The sequence below is a fragment of the Aythya marila genome, assembly GCF_965140915.1.
Source record: "Aythya marila genome assembly, chromosome: Z".
In the NCBI taxonomy this organism is placed as follows: Eukaryota; Metazoa; Chordata; class Aves; order Anseriformes; family Anatidae; genus Aythya; species Aythya marila.
In genome coordinates, this window is record NC_139080.1 from 26490644 (window position 1) to 26510799 (window position 20156).

The 20156-nt window shown below is 37.1% G+C and overlaps 1 protein-coding gene across 4 annotated transcripts; it reads left to right on the forward strand.

The window, feature by feature from the left end:
* Window positions 1-116: 116 nt before the first annotated feature.
* GFM2 (GTP dependent ribosome recycling factor mitochondrial 2) lies at window positions 117-20143 on the forward strand. 4 transcript variants are annotated; one of them, XM_082782505.1, is made up of 21 exons: window positions 117-239; window positions 576-665; window positions 1174-1258; window positions 2391-2436; window positions 3520-3617; window positions 4660-4785; window positions 5166-5254; window positions 6451-6539; window positions 6795-6855; window positions 6950-7135; window positions 10299-10379; window positions 12325-12473; window positions 13032-13172; window positions 13252-13351; window positions 14131-14320; window positions 15574-15650; window positions 16159-16297; window positions 16494-16679; window positions 18136-18251; window positions 18510-18692; window positions 19199-20142. In XM_082782505.1, the coding sequence occupies exons 2-21, from the start codon at window positions 603-605 to the stop codon at window positions 19325-19327; spliced, it is 2334 nt and encodes a 777-aa protein (XP_082638631.1). In that variant the 5' UTR covers window positions 117-239; window positions 576-602; the 3' UTR covers window positions 19328-20142. The 4 variants fall into 4 exon arrangements, with proteins under 4 accessions (XP_082638631.1, XP_082638630.1, XP_082638632.1 ...); XM_082782504.1 differs by having other exon boundaries at window positions 154-283; XM_082782506.1 differs by having other exon boundaries at window positions 158-263; window positions 19199-20143.
* The last annotated feature ends 13 nt before the right edge of the window (window positions 20144-20156 follow it).

Sequence of the window (20156 nt, forward strand, 5' to 3'; positions counted from 1 at the left end):
GGGCAGGGCCGGAGCCGCGGGCAGGGCTCAGTCTCTGAGGCCGGGGCCGGCGGCCGGGGCGCGGCGCGGTTCCGGGCAGCGGCGGGGAAGGGGATGAGGGGAGCGCCTTCCGCCGGCGCCTCAGCACGGGGCGGGCCCGGCCCCGCTGTGGAGATTTTGTGTCGGTTTTTAATCTGATTTTGTTGTTGTTCAAAGAATGTGCTCTTCCCTGCCCCCCGCTCCTGCAAGATTAGAAAACGGTGCGTGCCTCGCTGATCTGTGAGGTCTGGAGCTCGTTTTCACCGTGAGTGTGGGTTGTGCCATGGGTTGTGCTGCTTCCTGGGCTGTGAAATCGTCAGAGAAACGAGCAATGTGCCCTGCGCTCGTGGACCTGTGCTGTGCTGCTGCCCCCTGAGCCCTCAGGACCTGCCTTTGCTAATCTGGAGCGGGTTTAACCCGAAAAGCAGTAACCCCACCTGAAAGCGAACCCAGCTCCACAACAGGTTTCTGTAGAAGTACAGTCACACGCTTTCTGTTGTAAGCATTTGCTCTGTCTATTTATTTATTTATATATATATTTTATTTATTTTTAACAGGGGACAGCGTCAGACACAGGAGCCAGGATGTTGAGACCTCTGAGGAAACTTCCGATGAGCGCATTGAAGTTATCAACACTCTGCAGCGAGGTAAACCTTTTTTTTTTTTTCCTAAATTTTGACTCTTTTACTGTGAGGAAAAGAAGAAGAAGAAGAAAAAGTAAACATTTTCAGCTGGAGTTGGTATCTGAACAGCATGAATGAATTCATGTTGAAATTGGGCTTCTCATGGGTCAGAATGGGGAAGCTGTGTTTTCTTCTAACCTTTTTTTAGACACCTGTGGTTTGGATTACACAACGTTTTTGACTTAAATTTGTATTATTTAAACAAATACTTAGGCATATTTAGAATACTGTGGCTACTGACAACTTGTTTTGATAATATCATAGATTTTTACAAGAATTCCCAAATGATACTAGGTTTGGACTTGGTTTAAACAGTGATGCTACCATCTTCATACTTCTGCTTCCAACTAGGTGGCAGTTTGAGTTCATGTAAATATCTAATGAATGTCAGTTCCTGCAAGATCTGATTTGTATTTAGTTATTAGTTTTGCTGATGACATTTTTTTGTGTTCTTTTTTTCCTTCCGTTTTAGCATGCCTGTTTCAGGAAGACAAAAATCAAAGTCCTAAGCCTGACATGGCAGAACACTGGTCAAAGAAGCTACAGTTGTTCACCAGGTATCAGTTTAAAATATTTTGTCATTTCTCTCAATTTAAATTATGATTTAGTAGTAGGAATTCATTTTAAAACAAGTAAGATAATTCCTAAGTTTTACTATATTTTTGAGTCATTATTTATAAAATCTGTGTTTTCAAGTGCAGAATAGTTAATAGGATCAAGGCCTGAAAAGAAATGCTTTGTATTTCTTTTGTTTTCTCTGTAGGTGTACAGTATAGAGACTTTAGGAAATAAGAAAAATTAAACATAGAGATGGATAAAAAATCAGCTGTGAAGTGTGCTGGAACCCCTATCCAATTGCTTGAAGTATTAATCGGTTATCAAGTAGCTGATGATAGCCAGTGTGTTGGACAAGGGGTAATAAATCAGGAATCTGTGATTAAAGAGAAGGAAGTTCTAAGTTATCATTAGTCTATTTTCTTCACAGAGTTAGGGTAAAAGAGAATAAGAAGAATAAGGTGTGTGGAAAACAAAATTTCTATTAAAAGGAGTTTTTGCTGTTTTTTGAGTAGCAGCAGTGAGATAGAATGGAATCCAACTGATACAAATTAGCATTAGGAGTCAGGCATATTTTTTCCTGCAGTGTTTTAGAAGAAACTAGAGATGAAAATATTGGTCACTAGTGAGTAGCCAACTTCTATTTAAACACAATTTGCAGCTTATTTAGCAACTAAATAATGTATGAGAGGGGAAGTATCTTTTAAGAAAATACAAATTTAAAACTCTTCTTAGTCTAGGTCAGCTTTCTTTCTACCCAGGAAAAGTATTCAGATGAATTTCAGCATTGCAATTGTCTTGGACTGTGGCATGTTTTGTTACTGCTTCTGCAGAGTAAGATTTTGCTATTCAGTTGATACTTTTCTGTGTTGGCTCTTTTGTGTTGTTTCTAAGTTTTGAAGAGTTTTATGTGTGAGAGAGAGCAAGAGAGTGAGACCTGTTGCAAATGTAAATATGTCTTTGAAGAAAATTGAGATGGGTAGGGATTAGGGGGATTGTCGTGAGTTGTGGCTTTGTCTGAATTGTTTTTGGTAAGCTTTTTAGGAGTTTTCTTAAATATACCTGATTTTGTTGAAAATCTGTTGCTTCTATGTTGGGATCAACCTGACAAATCTTTGTTCTGTTTGTTTCCAGAAGATGTTAAATCTCTACGTTCTGTCATTAATCCTCATATATCCAGGTATGTCATGCCAACTTACTCTCCCTATGTAACCGAGAGCAAAGGGAATTGATGTGGTACAATGTTGAGGGTTGTTGCTATTCCTGTTAATTAAGTGCATGTTCTAAATAACAGTTAATACTTCCTTAGTTTTAGATTTCTGACATTTTGGTGTAAAATGGTTGCTCATGTCAGAAGGGTCTTGGATTGGTAAAAATATGAGTCACATTCAAGATCAAAATCATAACCAATATTATAAAATATCATAATCTTTTTTTTTTTTTTTTTTTTTAATCATAAAGTTTAAAATCATAACCACCATCAAAATTGACCTTTTAGAGAAACTCAAAGTCCACAGTGGTCACTGGTAGGTAAATGAAGAAAGGAATTTCTTGTCAACTGGACCACCACCATGGGCAGGACTGCATACTTTGTGTTTACAGGAGCACTCAGTCACAGAGATAAGGGCCTTCGTAGTGAGGTCAAAGTAATTAGGGGCTGAGCTGTCAAAGAAATGGCAGAGGGATGAAGCTCTTTTGGAAGACTACCTCTGTCTTGAGTGCCAATTCAGCTACCATTAATGGTGAATATGGGGGCTGACCACAAGCCTGTGGTGTGCAGAGTCAGTGAAGTAGCTTTGGTAGCCTTTGTGCAAGGTACTTCAGAAAAGAAGATTTGGATGAACAGAATCAGGGACAACTTCATGAGAAATTGATTGCTAGATTTGGTGCATAAAGAGTATAAATTCAACAGACTGCTTTAGTTACCATGGCTTAGGGATAGGGATGGACAAAAGGTAATGGGGGTATTTCTCTGTGGAGAGGGCAGATGGGTGCAGAATGACGCCAAACTACTACAGAAGTGAAACATGTTAAACTGTTCCTATACTCTCAAATATCACCAATCTGAAGAAAATTTGCTATTTCAGTGCTAACATGCTTCAGGATCAGCATGTACGTTATATCAGTTAAGCAGTAGAGGAAACATGTTATTCATTTTGTGTGATTCATCTTCATCATAATGGATATGAATTGTTTATGCAAGAACCAACATCACTGGAAAACAAAATTACCACAGTAAAGGTAATGTGTTTGTTTTATGCAGAATCCGCAACATTGGCATCATGGCCCATATTGATGCAGGGAAAACTACAACAACAGAGAGAATGCTGTATTATTCTGGATACATACGAACACTTGGAGGTTAGATTTTTTTTTTTTAATTTTTTTTATTTAAGTGGCTTTGAAAGACTTAATATTAGCAATCATACACAAGGCAGTTAGGGATTGCTGGTGGAATTTTTATCATAGATATTTATTGTATCAAAAAAGTTGCGTTGCAATAAAGGGAAATTATAATGCATTTTCTATTACATTCTAACACAGTTGCATTTACATTCTAAGGCAGTTAAGAGCTCACAAATGCATTTTTTTTCTTTTATTTTTAGGTCACTCTGATTTGCTTAACATTTAATGAGAAGCTTTCCTTGTTTTACATATTGTTCATTGACTGTTTTGGCAAGGCTGTTTCTCCAGTTCCCTTTTGATGTGTTAGGGAACCAGATCACCAAAAAGTAACCATTTATTTTGGAAGCCCTAACACAGGGTGAATTCCTTGCAGCGTCAACTCTCTCAGAAATCTTCAATATTGAAAGGATCACGGCAGCCTTTATTTATGCTGCCTTTTGACCTTTTAAATTTAATTCTGTTTTCTCTACTGTATGAGAGCGTTAGAAGATACTTGGCTAGTGGATTGATTGAACTTGGTGGCAAGCTTGGCTGCATCTTTTTTATTAAAAATAATAAATTGCGTAGCTTTTTTAACATAAGTCTAGTTTTAACTTAATTAAGTTTTAACTATTACATTTTAAAATACCAGATCATATACAGCGAGTACAGCCAGTGTATTCAAAAGTGTGGTTTGTTCATGGTTTTGGACTTTGCTTTATTTTCTTAAGCTTCTCATAGTGATGTCACTTTAAATTTCTACACAGTGTTGTTCTTTGATTAAGAACATAAAATGTTGTTGGAATAGTTGGTCTTTGACTTGCAGAGTGTTTGTTGCTTAGACAGGGAGCCTGGGTAAATGAGCTGACATCGTTCTATGAACTAGGGCCGTTTTCATAGCTTGTACACATACAAAACAGAAAGTATTTCCAAATTTCTCTCTCCACCTTTATTCCAGGACAACTTCAGCCTTTGAGTGATTTATATACCCAGCTGTAACCCTGCTTTCTGTTCACAGATGTTGATGATGGAGACACAGTGACAGATTTTATGGTACAGGAACGAGAACGTGGTATTACCATTCAGTCTGCTGCTGTTACTTTTGACTGGAAGGACTACAGAATCAATCTGATTGACACACCAGGTACTGTGCTTTAGTGGTACCCCTCTAACTAGGAGGGAGTAGATGAGGTGAGGTATTGCTGTGCCTAGGTCCTAGTTTTGAATGTGGTGCAATATTTAATTGGTTGAATTGATGCAGTAAATAAACCTGTACTGAGCTCTGTTGACCTTGACAAATTATTGCCTCCTGGAGCCTGATCTGGCTTGTTTAAATTTAGAGCAGGTACAGTCGGTGTGCTTCAAGGGCTGGTGGGTGTATTTCTGTTAAAGTGGAGACAGGGTCATATTGACATGTTTTTTAGCATTTAAAAAAAAACTGTAGTGACCTGTAGGTATTGCCTGTTTTAATTATGACAGTCATAATTCAAATGACGAATTTGAATTCTTTCAATTGTTTTTTAGGTCATGTGGACTTTACACTGGAAGTTGAGCGCTGCTTAAGAGTTCTGGATGGAGCAGTAGCAGTGTTTGATGCTTCAGCTGGTGTTGAGGTAAAAATGACTGGTAATGTTTTGTTTTGTTTTGTTTTCCTAATGACTTAAAAGATGCTGAAATAATAACAATAATACTTTGATGTTTCTATATGTTATCTACGTTCATGCATTGGTCAAAATTGAGCTTCAGAAAGCTGAACGTTTTAATTTTAAGTTATATAAGTGTACAGGAATTTCTCTGCTACCAAGAAGAAAGTAAGTGGGATTGCCACTTAAGTCTGTTTTTGTTGTTTGTAGGTTTTTTTGTTGCCTTTTTTTTTTGTTGCTGTCAATAAATGCAGATTACCATGAATGCTTCTGGCTAGCTCTATCACTAGAGAGAAATGAGCGTCTCATTAGATAATTCCATGTAAAGAAATAAATAATTTTCATCTGGAATTTCTTCCTCCCCAAAGACCTATTTAAATATGCCCATTGGAGCATAGTGCCTAAAAGGTGTAGGCAGGCTGGAATTTGAGTTTATAACGTGTATGGTTCAATTCTGTAGAAAAGTTCAATGTTTTGAATACAGTGTTCAGTTTACCATTGTATACGAGCCTGAACCCTCCCACACCCAACAACAAAAAATGAGAGCAGTGATTTTGTGTGTTTTGTTGTGTGGTGTTTTTTTTTGTTTGTTTGTTTTTTTTTTTTTTTTTTTTAAAAACGTGGGGATTTCTTGCATTATGTCCATGTATTGATAGGAGACCACTTCTGAACCTGAACTGATTTTCATATGTACCAGTTTTAACTTTTAAATAGAAATGACCATCACAAATGGCTCAGCAGTACACAAATTACCAGTGTAACCACAGCAGTTTTTAGTGTTGTTTGTGTAGCAACAGAAATACTTGCTAATGTGTACTTAAGCCTTGGCAATAAAGTCTTAAGCCTAAACATTACTGAGTTCTTTCAGCATAGATCCCCTGTAACACTTCTCTCTGTGTTACCTTTGTTATGTTACTTTGTGCCCTTAGTGGAGGAGGGGACATGGTGACAGCTGAGGGAAGAGCTGTGATGAAGTTGCTTGTGAAGTTCATACACTTTGCTAGATAAGGGGGTGTCATAACGCCTTTAGCACAGTTCCCTTCTCTACTCTGAACTCAGTCCCTCAGCAGCGGCAGTATAAGATGAAGATATTGGGGGGCGTATAGTTCAACTATAGTATTAATGTTGCTGTTTTGTTAATGTTGCTGTTTTGTGTCTTTGTATAGGCACAAACTCTGACAGTCTGGAGGCAAGCAGACAAACATCAGATACCACGAATCTGCTTTTTAAACAAGATGGACAAAAACAGGGCAAGGTATTTATACAGTTATTTTAGTCCCTCTTAAAAACCTTGTAATAGTATCTAATCTAATCAAGATTAAGTTGTTTTGTTAAGCACAGAGATAGTAAATTATGTTAATGTATCCTACATGTATACATATCTTCAATTATGCAGATGCATGTTTTTGTGTAATCGTAGGATTAATTTTTACAATAAGTAAGGAAAAGTAAACCAATTTTACTGTATCATTAAATTTATTGTAACTTAATATCTGTTGTTTTGATACAGCTTTACATATGCTGTTGAGAGTATCAAACAAAAGTTGAAGACAAAACCTTTGCTTTTACAGGTAAGCGTAGAAATTAAGCTTAGGAATTTCTCTGCTTTTCTTTTGAATGGAACTTCCTTCTTAATTTTCTGCAACTCTCTAATTCTAATTGCAGTTGCCCATTGGGGAGGCCAAGACTTTCAGAGGACTGGTTGATGTTGTGACTAAGGAACAAATAATTTGGAAACCTACTTCTGATTTGGATGACGGAAAACATTTTGAGCAAAAGCCACTGCTAGAGACTGATGATCCCAACCTGTTCCAAGAAGTCCAGGATGCTAGAAATACCTTAATAGAACAAGTAAAGTTCTAAAGTAAATACATAATACATTTAAAACTGTTATTTAGAACAGTAGAAAAAATTAAGCTGAAAGGGACCTCTTGATACATCTAGTGCAGTGGTCTGATAAAAACAGGACTAACTTCAGCATTAGATCATGTTGTTATGGGCCTTGTTCAGCTTAGTTTTCAGGGTCTCTAGGGGTGGAAATTACAGTCTAGGCAGCATATCCCAGTGTTTGATTGTCCTTGTAGTGAAGTGTTGTTTGGCAGTGTTTCTTGTCATTTCCTTGCGCGCCCCTGTAAAGAATCTGGCCCTTTTCCCTGAAACAGTCCCACCACCAGTTCAGGTTGTAGGTAGTAGGAGGCAGCATTTAACATCCTTTGTTTTCCTCTTTAGATGACCTTTTTTAGATGGTCATCTCTCCGGGTCTCCAGCTGCAATCCAACATACCACCTTACTAATATCCCCCTGGATTTCTCACCATTTATCAGTCACTCTTGTGAGAGGGAACCTAAAATCAAAGTCTAAGATGTGGCTTCACAAGTGCAAAGTGATAAGTCCTTGCCTTGACCCACTGGGTGTACTCTTGCAGTATGCAGTTACCATTTGTCACTGCAAGGGGACGCTGCTGACTTAGGCTTGCTGGTCCAGCAGGACCCTCAGGTTGTCTTCTGCAAAGCTATTTCCTAGGTAGTTCGTCCCCATTCTGTGTCAGTGCATGGATTTGTTCCGTCCCAGGCACAAAGTTCTGCATTCGTTCTTGTTGAATTTCCCACTTTCTTCACTTAACTCTACATCTGTCAAACGTCTGATGGCAAAACACACTAAATAGAGAGAGTCAGACTCACTGGCTGCACAATACATATGCAAAATGGAAAATACTCCTTAAAATTCTTAAAAACTAAATTTAGTATTAAGATGGCTAATGTGGAATCTTTTGCCATCCTAGTTGTGAAAAAATACTTGGGACATTCACATGAGGCCTAGCACATGGGACCCGGACCTGTGGGGTATCTGTATCCTGGAGTGGCAGCTAGAAGCTGGATGGGATGTCACAGTCTGTTCAGAATGACACTAAATGCTGTGCTAGAGGCAGCTGAATCTCACCATAAACCTTTTTCCGGATCCATCCAAAAAGTCCATGATAACTTGTATGAGATAACAAGAATATATTTGTTTTCCATAAATTGTCATGCTGTATAGCTAAGAAATTGCAATAGAAACATGATCTGTTTGATACTGGGATCCTAACATGCTTCCCACAGATGAGACAGTATAGAAGAGGTAAAGAAAGGAAGAATAATAAAGTAGGAGTTAACTGCCTGTTAAACAGTGCAGAACATTTGGAATAGTCTGTCCAGATTGTTTTTCCTCTCTCAGCTGGCATTATGAAATCCCAAATTGTTCTGTGTGATTTATGTAACGATACAGAAAAGTTAGTTGCACTTGAGAGATTCCAGGCAATACTTCTCTCCCATTAAAACAAGTTATTTTACATTCTGTTTGCTTTTATTCAGTCTAAAACTGCAGTCGCTTTTATATGGCCTACAAGTGTAGTAGTGATTATATTTGACTGTTTACTGCTATAAATGAAAATATGGGAAGTTTAAAAGTTACATTTGCCTGAGGTATTGATCCATTTTGCTGGAAGACCTGCCTTCCATGCAACTTTGGAAAATGTGCAAGTGCATAGACAGAGGATGCTGGACTTTCAGTTTCCTTTGAAACACCTGTCAGAGAGATCCATTCAGTATTGCATCAAGTTCAGCAAAACACATATGCAATCTAGTTTTCTAAATATGCAGGTTTTAAGTGGGAGTGTTATTACTCAGTCTGTCCTTTTAAAAAATTTCTTAGATGGAAAGCTTCATAAAACAGTGTTGATTTTGTTTGGTCCCGTCCTGCTCCTTTCACTCTTTCATTTCCAGTCCTTTCCTGAAGCAGGAAGAGGCGGGCCAGGGCTGTGATAACTGAGATAACTTTGTGTTCCTAAAATATTTTTTACCCTGCTTTCTATTCTATTAATATTCTTTGTATCACAAATAATGTAAAATTTAGTAGTTTGACTACTAGTCATCTTGTAAGCTTGCCTTTCATTTGACTAAATGAATGTTTTCCTTTATCTCTTACGTTTTTCCTATTGGCTTAATTAGATTTCTGAATGAATTAATTTCAGAAATCGCTTCAGACGTCTGAAATGAGTCATTTCAGTATTTGGTTAATTGCTGTCATAGCCACTAGAAGGAGTGTAGTGCCTTAGGGTTGTAGCAGGTGTGTGGTAGTACAAAGGTGTATATGAGACAATGTTTGAAATGTATTTAATTATTTTAAAGCTAATTGGAACAGCTTGAAAACACAAAAGATCCGTTGGACTTTTGAGCCGCTGACATGAAGGTTAAAATGCCCTGAAAGCTTGCCTATTTTTTTCCAGCTGGGTCTGTTCTCTCACAAAAGTTAATTGCTGGTTACTTCAGACTTCACCTTGTTTACAGGTCTGAAATATATTCAGTTATATGCTTGTGATGACACTATATGGCTGCAGGCTTTTTCGGGTTCAAGGAGATGTACAAGCATTTTCTTTCCCACTGATGTTTTATCTGACAGCAGCTTTATGAAGCTGATAGTTCTCCACCCACCCCATGTTTTCCTGAAACCTTTATTTGCATAGATTTCTTTGTAAAATTGGTTCCCTAAAGGCTCTTGCTTTTTTCTTTTGGGGAGATTTGTTCTGCAGAAGTAGACCAAGAGCCCTGAAGCACTGGAAAGGACTGTAAAAGCTTGTCCTACCTAGCACATGCTAACAAGCAGAAAATAATTAAAATCTTCTTTTTTATTATTTAACACACTTTCCTTAGCTATTACAATAGTTACATTTTTGTTGAGAGAAGGGCAAACTTTTATTGTGTAAAACTAAATTCTGTAATATAAAGGAAGGATTTTATTTTTTCATGTGAAAAGGCTAATGACTTTTGTAAAACTGGGAAAAGGATCTATAGGAGTTGGGTTGGAATCTGAGATACGGAATGCATCGTCAGTATTGTTTAGTTTGAGTTTGATACTTGGTGTCTTTAAAGTCTTGATTCCTATTCTGTTTAGCTGCGTTTTCTAAATAAGTAAGACTTGTGACTCATCTGTGAAACTGCTGTATACCAAATAGTAAAACAGAGCTATTCTGTTGAAGGTTGCAGATCTGGACGATGAATTTGCTGAACTGGTTCTAGGAGAATACAGTGAAAATTTTGACATAATACCAGCTGACAAGGTAACTTTTACCTTTCATTATCTACAAATAAGTTATTACTAGCTGTCATTCTGAATATCAGGGCTACTTATTTTTATTTTTTTGGCACATGAAGATTATGATTTTGCAGATGTGAAATTTTTAATCAACAAATCACTAGCTTTTATAGTACTTTGAATTTAAGACAAAGTACATTCTAAATTAGTATGAGTTATATATGATAGTGAACTAACAGTGATTCTCAAACATGTTAAACAAAACTACCAAAAAAAAATAGTTTAACCTTTTTTAAGGATGATTTTTATTGACATTTTGGATGCTGAAAAGACTCTAGGGAAAGGTGAATGGAATTTCCAAGTAGAGTCAACCCGGTTTGTCTGAGCTCCTGAAAGTAGCACTTCAGTTACTGTAAATTAGTTGGGCTTTCAGGCGTTGCATGTTGAAACTGGTGAAGTAAAACTTTCCAAATAAAAAGGAATATTAGAAAAAGAACATGAGCAGATGTACCTCGAATGTTTAGAAGTCTTAAAACCAGTGGCTTTTATTTTAGCATCTAAACATTTGGATATGTGGTTCATTTGGAGTTGAGCAAGTGATGTTATGTTTGGAAACATACCTCTAAATGTTTGGGGTTTTATATTGTTAAATAAATATGGGACTGCACAGCAAGTACGAGAAGTGGTACACATGGGTAGTCTTGTTGACCTTAGTAGGGCTTCTCATGATTCAGGCTGTGGTCCTGCCTCACTGTTTATGGTGGCAGAGCTGACCTACGTTTCTATCCAAAACCCTTTTAGTGTAAAGTCTGTTTTTTTCAAAAGAAAATTTATTGTGTTTGTGCTTTAAAATTAACTTTTAGGTACACAAAAACTTCAAATATTTTTATAATAAACAAACACTAAAATAAACAAACTAAAAATTAAAATCAAACAAAACCTGTGCTAGCAGACCAAACTGTAACTTTACCTGCCCAGTATGGATTTAGAGCACAATGAAGAGACTTTTGTAGGTGAATTTAGAAACACAATCTCATGTGATCTGATTGGAAAAATGGTAACCTTGCTAAAACATGTTTTTTTTAATGTAAAAGTGAATGAATGATTCTTGTTTTGTTTTTTTTTTTTTTTTTTTTACTATTAATATCATATTTATGCTTGTTGAGTTTGTGTTGGAATACATGGCCTTTCACAGTAAGGTTGCTATGGAAGACTGGCTTGCATAAATAAAATGAGAACTTAAAAATATAATACAAAATATTGTCTAAAACAAAAGAACATAGGAACTTTTACAAGTTGAGAAGTGGAAGCTGACAGAACTCATCAGCAATGTGACAGTAACTTCTTTAAATGAAAAGACCAATAAAAATAACTGTTTTTAAAAACCTGTGTGTGCAAGAGGAGTTGCTGCAAGCAGTTCTTCCCCTTCCCATTTGAGGCAGAGAAGTAGCTTGGCTGTACATCACCTGCTGATGTGCTGCAGGTTGGAGTGCCCTGAGAGGGCAGTATGTACAGTCTGTTACTCAAGACCTATGTGGATAGCTATATTTATGTTTATTACCTGTCGTGCACATTGCTTGCCATAGCCCAGTTATTCTCAAGCAGTTGCTGGAATCACTTTCTAAATGCTTATTGCTAGCTGCAAAGGCTGCTGATTACATGATAGTGATTTATATGTCAGTGGTGTTTTAGTACGCTGTTTAAGGTCTGTTGGTTTGTCCTTGTGCTTTTTTTACACACTGATAGATGCACTGGCAGACAGACACACTGATTTAATGAAGTGAAAAGGCACTCTTTACCTGTAGTAAACATTTTATTTTCTGTCTTTCCTTTTCTATAAATAAAAGGAAAAAAATAAATGAGCTTGTCATTTCCTAGATATGTGAACAGCAAGCAATATCCAAGAGCTGAAATGCCATTTAAGGTTAAAGTGTGGTTTGTATGTTAACAGAAAATTACTTTTTTTGCAGCTACAGTCTGCTATACGCCGGGTCACACTAGCTCAGAAAGCAGTACCTGTACTCTGTGGCAGTGCACTGAAGAACAAAGGAGTACAGCCTTTACTGGATGCTATTACGATGTACTTGCCCGCACCTAATGAGCGATCATATGAGTTTCTGTAAGTACAAGAAGAAAGGCAGTGTCAGCAAAAAGGAAAACGAGTAGGAGAGCATAAAAGGAGAAAATTAAAAAAAAACATTAAGAAACCATTAATATCTTTAAAAATGCTTACTGCTGTTAGATGTTAAATAACAGTAAAGATGTACAGACTTAAAAATATTCTCAAGTACTGAACCTGCTCTGGCCAGTGCTACTAAAATTGCATGCGTATCTCTAATTGCCAAACTTGCAATTTTAGAACTTAAAATCTATTTTTAATCTGAGGATACCGGCGTTTTACAACGGGGGTCTACGGATCATCTCTAATATTGGCTAAGGTATATGGCCTCTTACGCATTCTTTTGGAGCTGGCACTGCTTAGGTTAATATATTTTGTATAAATTACATTGTATTTTTGTTGGTTTTTTTTGTTGGTTTGTTTTAAGAAAAATCTGCCTCTGCTAATAGTGCAATAAGAAACACACAGCTTCTTAAGTGAGTGGGTATTTATGTAAACGTGAGCTTGAAGAATATTAATCCTACAAGTATGCTTTTTGTTGTGGTTTCTGTTTTGTAGGCAGTGGTACAAAGATGACCTGTGTGCCCTAGCGTTTAAAGTCCTTCACGATAAATGTCGTGGACCACTGGTTTTCATTCGTGTTTATTCAGGTTCACTGAAACCTCAATCAGCTGTATATAATATTAACAAAAGTTGCACGTGAGTAAGAGTAAGATGTGCTTTAGTGTAACATCGTAATGTCTGTTAGTCATGAAATATTCAAGAATTTCATTTGTAGGGAGAGAATAAGCCGTCTGCTCCTGCCTTTTGCTGATCAGCAAATTGAAATACCATCACTAATGCCTGGCAACATTGCCCTTACTGTTGGGTTAAAACAGGTAATTGAAAATACTTTATTCTGAAAGAAAGTTTGTTTCACTAGTGTGCTTTGTACTTCTGTGATACTGTATCTCAAACGTGTTCTTGTCTTGATTGTTGTGAAATACATAAGCTTACTTTATTTGAAGTATATGTGTACTTCCTCCTAAAATCAAAAATTACACTGTGCAAATGTTGGTAATAGACCTGGGAGATGCAGGGCTGATTACATGGAAAGCATTGAACACTGAAGCTGTAGGGCTCTGAACTTACGTTTATATTGCAACTCTCACAGTACCAATGCTGTGTAAAGCCATGGAGAGACCTCAGTGGAAAGGAGAGTGATGTTGCAAATAAGTTAACCAAAATCAACAGTTTAAGTTCAAGAATGTTTGTTTCATACTTCTCTTAGATGGCTTACTAATACAGTGTTTCAGTGCCTGAATAGGCTGTGTAGGTATCATTTGCACAGATTTTTGAAAATGTGACCAATTTTAGCATTCATAGGCAAGATTTCTTTTACCAACACTGTATTTTGTGGCTTTATATCTTGACTGCTATGCTAGATTTAAAATCTAGTGAACAAGACAAAGAAATATCAGTCTAAGCTTGAGCACATATTTTCATCTTCCAGATCAGTCTAATTATTTGTGTAGAGAAGTTACAGTAATCGTTTATAAATCAGCGGAGTGTAGCGGAGATGGTTTTGAGGAAGAGAAATGATCAGCTTTTGGTTTAATTGTTTTGTTCTCTCCTCCCCCTTCCTGTCACTTGTGGGTCACTGGGGGTTGACATATAGAGTGCCACTGGAGATACCATAGTGTCATCGAAGGCTTCAGCTGTAGCTGCAGCACAGCGAGCTGGAAGGGATACTGGCAGAGAGCGGAGGAGTGGCAGCGATGTGGAGAGTCTTCTGCTGGCAGGTGTTGAGATTCCTGAGCCCGTCTTCTTCTGTACCATTGAACCTCCTTCAATGGCCAAGCAACAAGGTACAATGTAGCTACGTGAAAGTATTTCAGATTATGGTTGTCAGTATCCTTATTTTATTATTAATGTGTTTTTTTGTGTGTGTCTGGAAAACGTAATAACTACTAATTTTGAAAGAAGACCTGGAGGCATTTGTCTCCTCTTTACTATCATGCTTAGTTTTGCTACAGTCATGCAGATTTGCTGTTCCTACTGTCTCTGAGTACAGTTAACCTTGAACTGTTTTTTTTTTTTCAGTCAGCATTTGCTGTTATATGCTGTAGTGTAACTCTTCACTTAGCAAGAGTCTAGTTAGGGTTCACCCATGCAGTGTGACCTTTAATCTTAACTGCCCTTCCCAGAGAATCTGTACCAGAACACCTGATTGCTTCACTCTTTGAAAATACATCCTCCAACACTCTGCAACTTCATTCCAGCAAAGCTGAGCATGATTGATGGTGAAGGGAAAGGAAAATCAAGTCCTACTGTAGTCTAGTGGAATGGAGCAAGGCGTAATGTAGGTTTGGAACCACCCACCCACAGGCTGAGCCAGTGGGTTGTGAGGTGTCTCAGTTGTTTTTTCCTCAAAGTCTGTAAAATGAATAAATGCAGTTTCAGCTGTGAGTCTATTTTTGAGTCATTGCTTTTTTATAGCTGCTTTCTTTGGCAGTTGAGCAACATAATGGGGAATCACAAAAAAGATTGGCATTTGAACCTTTTCTTGTTGAACTCATCTTAATATGTAGGTAAATCATATAAGAGCTGGCTGACAATTCTTCTCGTCTATAAAAAAGGAGCGGTACTTTTTACTGAGTTGTTGACGCACTGGCATGTTCAATTATGTCTTTATGTAAGTGCCAAATATGACTTGGAAAATTGTACTCTTGTGATTAAATTTTAACTATTCTTTACAGTAAGCCATTATTTTTAAGTGGGACTATATTTTTTTATTTAAAAAGCTCCTTTCTCCAAAAGTTGCACAGAGTGCAACAGAGCTCCTGCTTGGTGTCATTAAATTTTGCTACTTAAGAAATTAAATCAATCATGAAAGCTCTCCTTAGCATGCAATTAATTTACTGGAGAGAGTAAGAAGTTACAAGTTGCTTGTAATTTGAGTTGTCTTTGTCTACAAAAGATATGCTTCTCCATGGTCCTTTTGATTCCTTCTGAGAATAAAATATGACTGTAGGAGGAAAGTGATGTTTAGGCTTTATTCTGATTCTCATATTACCGGAGTCTCTTTAGAGATTTTTGAGTGTTTGATGTTTACTTACAGACTTGGATAATGCATTGAGCTGCCTTCAGCGTGAAGATCCAAGCTTAAAAGTGAAGCTAGATCCCGACACAGGACAAGTAAGATGAATCTTCTATTCATCATCTCATAATCAAATTTTATTTTAGAACAGTCAAGACCACTCCTTCGGTTAGTTGTTTGTTTTTTAGCATATTGAGGTTCCCTTGAATGAGAAGGACTCTCTAAATGCCTTCGTATCATGTACAAAGCTGTATGCCTCAAACTAAAATTGAGTCACGTGCAATTTACAGAATAAAGGAGGACTTCCCATGCTCTGCATGTTTTTGACAGTTCTTCATGAGCTTAGAAGAGTTTGAATTATGTACTCTGTAAGCTAACGTAATATGTTCTTTTTTTTTTGTAGTGGTCTTACAGCAGTAATTGCTATTTCACTTAGGGTGTTTGGATGACTTAAAGTAGTCCTGTTTTCTTCTCTCTAGGCTCCTTAGAATTTGAAATACTTTTAAGAAGCTATTAAAAGCTTGTGAGTCCTTGTTTAAACAACACTTTAAAAGCTTGATAGGTTTGCAAGATTTTCTACCTCTCTCTTAACTTTCATCTTACTAGACTATTCTTTGTGGCATGGGAGAACTACACATAGAGATCATTCATGACCGAATCAAACGTGAATATGGAATAGAAACTTACTTGGGACCTCTTCAGATAGCCTACAGAGAAACCATCCTAAATGCTGCACAAGCCACAGGTAAAGGAGTGAATGGGTAAATGTAAGGAGCATCTTGTATCTGGTTCTGTTCCTTGATTTACTTGAAATGACCTTTAATTAGGCTCAACTACTTAACTTTCATCTGAAAGTTACTTATATGTATTAGTTTTTTCTAAATGTGTGTTGTTTTTTTTTTTTGTTTGTTTGTTTTGTTTTGTTTTGTTTTTCCCTGCAGATGTATTGGATAAAACAGTAGGAGATAAACGACACTTTGTAACCACAGAGCTAGAGGTGAGGCCCAGGTTGGCAGACAGAGCAATGACAAAACCTGCTATTGAGTATGCTCCAAGTGTCATTGAAATGCTACCGAAGGAACTTCAGGGAGCTATAGAAAATGGAATCACAAATTCATGCATTCAAGGTAAAGAGGTGCTATGACAGCTATACTGGCATAACTTTTCGCCGTATTTTTCTAAGAAGCAATTCAGTGTGTTTCTAGGAGGGGAAAAATCGCTTTGGTAGCTTGAAAACTAAAGTTTATTACCTGTTAATGCTGGATGCAAAGGAATATTCCAGGAGTATCTTAACTACAAAAATTGCCAAACACTCTTTTTGCCATGCTGGCAATTGAAGCCAGAATGCCTTTGGTTTTAAACTTGATTTCTAATAAATCATTCAACAATGATTAAAAATCCTTGAATTTTATGTGGGTTTTTTGATCTATTTTTTTGATAACAAATAAGGCTTTTGCTTGATGGACATCAGAACACAGCGGTGTGATTGGAACTGGTTTCTGAGGCCAACATTTAAATATCACACTTCTATAAGTTACTGATTTTTTTTCCTGATTTTCACTATGTTAAATCAGTGAAAGAATACGATAAATAGTCTTATGTAATTAAAAGTCTATACTTGAAATTTGCTCTAAAGAGCTGTCTTTCACATTTAATTCAAAACAAGATGTGTTTAATAATTCGTGGCCTAAACACTCTCCCTCACAGCAAAATTAACAAGTAGTTGATTAATAAATAAGAATTAATGCAGAATAGGCAGCATGTGGTGTTTCTTTTCCGTGTTGCTTTGAGTTGGAAAGTGTTCTTAACTCTGGCTGTGGAATGAGTCTTGATTATAGTCAAGTGATATAGTTTTATATCTAGTGATATAAAATTAATACTGCTGAGGGCTTTCTTCCTTTTTAAATAAATGAATCTGGCCATGTTTTCTGTAGGAAAAAAAAAAAAGCTCTGTGTTTTTTTTTTTCCTTAGATGCAGTTCAAGCCTTCCATCCTGTCTAATGCACTTTGTGGTCTGGTTGAGAGCCCTCGTCTGGAGGGAGACAACCTATCTAGGTTACTAGAGAAGCAGTTCATCCTTTATGGAATTGAGTTAACCTTGCAGGGGGGTTGGTATTAGGCATTTGCCGTGATCACACTCTGTTGAAAATGAAAGTACAGAAGATACTCTCGCTTTAGGTTAAACAAAAGGTTTCCTTACTTTTTCAGATGAGGTCTTGTTTCAACAGATACATTTTAGATATCTCAATGTATTAAAAAAATCGTTTGGGAACAGCTATCTGAATGAGTGCACTCGGGAACTTTAAATTCTGACCGTTAACTGTTTTTGGTAAAGTGAATAAGAACGTATAAGTCTACATTCCTTTTTCTCTTTTGGCAAAGCTAGGTAAAGTCATGAAACAAGGAATAAGACAAATAGTCATGCCTTTAGGCATAGCAAAGAGAAGAGGAAGGGAGGGAGAATTCACGAGAGACTCCAAATCAATCCTGATTTTTTTTTCCCCCTCTGCATGTCCTAATACTCTGAAAAAAAAATAAAAGCCTGTTTTTTCTGTATGCTTTTTTCTTTCTTTTCCTTGCTAGGACCCTTGCTAGGATTCCCAGTTCAGGATATAGATGTGACAGTGCAATCAGTGACAATGCATCCTGACACCTCCCACACAATGGTATCAGCTTGTGTCTCCCGTTGCTTGCAAAAGGTACAGCAAAACCTGAAGTTGTTGTTGAACACAGTAGCATCAGGTATCACAGGGAAAATACATGTGTATCAGTATCTGGTAATTGTTCTTGGACAGTGTGACAACCCTGGCTTGGGGATTTTATAGCTTTTGGAAGCAGAGAATCAGAGTGAGTGGCAGTATTAGCTTACATTATGTAAGCATTTCTTATGTCAATTTTCTAAAAAAAAAAAAAAAAAAAAAAAAGATTCAGCATAATTCTCCTTGCTTTCCATGTAGGCTTTGAAAAAAGCTGGTATACAAGTACTGGAGCCCCTGATGAACCTCGAAATCACAGTAAGTGAAGATCATCTCAGTGCAGCGCTTGCTGACCTTGCGCAACGGAGGGGCAGTATTCAGGAAATCCAGAGTCGTCAAGATAACAGGGTTGTGGTTGCTGCTGTTCCACTAGCAGAAATGATGGTATGTGGTTACCTTAATGCATAAAAACGCTTCACAGGCTTTAGATCGTTTTCCTTCTTACAGATGATTGAATTTGGAATGGATTTTTCTAATTATATTTCAGTTATTGAAAGACTGAAGGAAGTTATTCAGAGGGGTAGCAGTGTGGTAGTGCCTATTCGGCTACTGCACTTGCAAACCTAGCAGTATTTTGGGCCTGACTCAGTTTGTTAACCAGTATGTTTTCAATTTTAAGTCAGAAATAGTAAAAAAAAAAAATTAAAAAAGGTTTTAAAGAGAATAGAAATTTTTTTTTAATTAAAAAAAAAAAAGAAATTACTAGGTTAATTTACTTGTGTGTGTTGCACTTTAATACTGTAATATGAAATATATATATACATGCATATATATATACTATGTTGCAGCATACTTATTACTGTTTGTTTTTCTCTGGGCCCATAACAATTCTGTGATAATTTATCTTCTGTTTTTCCTAAACTAAGTGACATGTTCTCTGTTTTGTGCAGGGCTACTCAACCGTTTTGCGTTCTCTAACATCAGGCTCAGCAACCTTTACTTTGGAGTTAGCCAGTTATCAAGCCCTGAACAGCCAAGAGCAAAGTGCACTTCTGCAAAGGAAGATGGGGTTGGTGTGACCATTCTGCTCTGCAAAGGAAGAAGATTGTCCTGTCTTCCCTGTTAAATATTTTCAGGAGACTGTTCAGATAGACAAGTATGTTCTTCTGTGATGAACTCGTGATAAATGGTGAGTGAGCTGCTGAACGAGGGGACTGTGCTATTGACTGTCCGAGGGAAGGTTCAAGAGACTCTGTTCTTCTGGCACAGGCTTGTAATTGCAAAGCAGCTGAACCAGGGATGGGGCTGCAATCTGCTGCTTTGGCAGTCCTTATCTTACAGACATCTACAATGAGAAGTAACGGGCATTCCTGTGAAGAGGATTTATATTATTAAGTGCTATAAAGACTGTTTCTTACTTTACTAAGTAAAGTTTGTGAAGCTTATGGCTACAGATAAATACAGTTCTGCTACGCTGTATTTGAGTTCTTTTCAGTTAACTACAAGAATATGGTTAAGAAGCAATTTGAACTCTACAAATATAAATATTCCTGTAGTGTTAGAAACCAACTCGGAACAGAGTTCAGGACACTGGATGCAACTTTTGCCTGAGTTTGCTTTACCAAGTACCTGGAGTGCAGGCTTCTGTACATTGAGTAAGATCTGCTCAAAAAATACAAGAAAGGCAGAGTTCTCCCCCAGCAGCAATCCCCACCTACCATCTTGGATATGTTCGGGGAGGATTTCTTTTGACCTTTAAGAATGATTGATATAAGCTTTAAGTGGTTCTGATTTGCTGTGTACTACAATTAACTTGTGATTTGCAATTCTGCAATTATCAACATAAGTAGCAAATGACAAGACACTTTTAAATAAAAATGATCTGCTCTTTATCTGAACAGTATCTTT

Bases quoted from the DNA above. Each gene is read 5' to 3' on its own strand.
- GFM2 (XM_082782505.1), top strand. From the start codon at position 603: ATGTTGAGACCTCTGAGGAAACTTCCGATGAGCGCATTGAAGTTATCA. The intron at 6,540-6,794 runs GTATTTATACAG...GTTTTGATACAG, and splicing joins ATGGACAAAAACAGGGCAAG to CTTTACATATGCTGTTGAGA. The intron at 18,252-18,509 runs GTACAGCAAAAC...CTTTCCATGTAG, and splicing joins TCTCCCGTTGCTTGCAAAAG to GCTTTGAAAAAAGCTGGTAT.